General features: G+C 34.7%; 1 protein-coding gene across 1 annotated transcript; it reads left to right on the top strand.

The window, feature by feature from the left end:
* The first annotated feature begins 250 nt into the window (after positions 1-250).
* On the top strand, positions 251-1852 carry LOC124938992 (pentatricopeptide repeat-containing protein At1g12775, mitochondrial-like). The gene has a single exon (XM_047479512.1). The coding sequence runs from the start codon at positions 251-253 to the stop codon at positions 1850-1852; it is 1602 nt and encodes a 533-aa protein (XP_047335468.1).
* The last annotated feature ends 241 nt before the right edge of the window (positions 1853-2093 follow it).

The raw sequence follows: 2093 nt of genomic DNA on the forward strand, positions 1-2093 counted from the left end.
ATTTTTTACATTGACCTAAGTTGAGATGGTACAAATTTATTATTTTATAAAGTTTATTAATTTACCGAATATTAAGAAAAATTATATAATAAACTCACCTAAAATATATTTGCCCCTTAACTTTTCATGCTGGAGCAAAAAATGTCAATAACTTTCAAAATTTTAAATTTGAATAACTAATACTTAGTTAATTAGGGTATCATCAACGGGATTCAGAACTCCGGCAAGCACCAACCGGCGGTAGTCCGAAATGCGGCCGTCTCTCTTCCCTCGCCGTTCATCTCTCCAAGCCTTCTTCTTCAGCTCTTTCTCCGCCTCTAGACCTACGCACAGCGCCGATCCTCTACACTATTTCAAGGTTTTCTCCTCTCTCACCAAAGACCTCTCGCAAAACCCTAGAAACTTCAAATCCCTAAGATTGCTAGACTCGTTGCTCATCCAATCTCATCTGTTCGATCCAGTAACTTCAATCTTTGTAATTGATTGTCTATCACAATTGAAAAAGGTACAGAGAGCTAAATCTGTCATCTCTCATTTGAAAACAAAAGGTAACATCTCTCATTACGTTTTATACAGTTTGATATTGGATTTCGTACTCAAGGATTATAAAATCACCGATGTTGAGTCTTTGTGGAATGAGATTCCCTCGTTCGAATCTCAAATTGATATATCCGATTATATCATACATGTTAGTAGACATGGTGAAAATCATGAGATTAAGGCAGTTTTCGAGAGAATTCGAATGGATCTTGGGAGTTTGAATAGAGATGGTAGCATTGCTTTGATTGCTTCTCTATGTAGAATTAATGAAGGATTGTTGGCTAAAGAAATCATTCAAGAAATGAATGATAATGATGTTAAAGTTGATGATTTCAGTTATTTTCTTACATTTCAATGCTTATGTAGAGATGGGTATATTGAAGAAGCTGACTTTATTTTGAGAAAACTAGTTAGAACTAATTGGCAGATTGATATTTCTGTATATGGAAGCTTTCTTTATGCTCTTTGTAAATCAGGTAGGTTTAGGGAGGCTAATAAGCTCTTCAACAAGCTTATAAAAGATGAACAATCTTTATCTTTTCAGAACAGAGATATATCCTTGAAAGAGGGAAGAAGGGTTATGTTTCAGTTGAGTGGCAAGTCCTTAATTCCCTCGATTATGGTTTACGAGGCTTATTTTCGTTCCTTATGTAGTTTTGGAAGGCTCGACGAAGCCGAGGAATTGTTGAAGAAAATAATGAGAATGAAAATTGTCCCTGAAATCTGCATTTACAGGTCTTTCATCAAGGCACTATTAAGTGCAGGCCGTGAAGATGACGCGATGAGATTCTTGAACTCAGAGAGATTGAAAGGGATTGTTGATAGTGATGAGCTAACGGGTTTTCTTATAGAGGGTTTGTGCGAAAAGGGTAAAATCGATCTTGGTTTTAGGATTTTGAATGGGGTTGTGGCGAGAGGTGGTTTTGTAAATCGGGTGGATCTTTTTAACGGTTTGCTTGAAGGTTATTGGAAAGGAGGAAGAGTTGTAGAGGCTGAAGGGTTGTTTGGGGAGATGAAGAAGGGAAGTTTCGGTATTGTAAATTTGAGGAGTTATAAGATCATGGTTATTGGATATTGTAGTGGTGATTGTGAGTTGAAAAAGGTGACAAGTTCATTTGATGAGATGGTGAAAAACAATATCGAGGTTGATTGGGAGGTTTATGAGGCGGTTATGATGTTGTTGTGTTGTCGTGGGGAGTTTGATCGTGTTCTTGACTATTTGAATAAGATGATTGAAACGGGAAGTTTTGTGTCTAGTTTAAGATTTAGAAAAGTCTTTGATTTGATGATTAGCTCTAGAGCTTTAGGGTAGTTACAACAATATTATTGTATTTAGCTTACAACATTATTTATTGTTATCATTTTTTACTAATTAAAGAAAGTACATTTGATTAATTTGAATCATGGCCATATAATATTCTTTTACTCGGTTCATTAAGTTTATTTCTTATGAATAATCCTACTTAAGTACTCGTTTACATTAGTTTGATTGAACAAATTAGTTATAGGATTTGTTTTTTTTTTTAATTTAACAATAATTAAACATCATTTCA

Source organism: Impatiens glandulifera, chromosome 5 (genome assembly GCF_907164915.1).
Source record: "Impatiens glandulifera chromosome 5, dImpGla2.1, whole genome shotgun sequence".
NCBI lineage: Eukaryota > Viridiplantae > Streptophyta > Magnoliopsida > Ericales > Balsaminaceae > Impatiens > Impatiens glandulifera.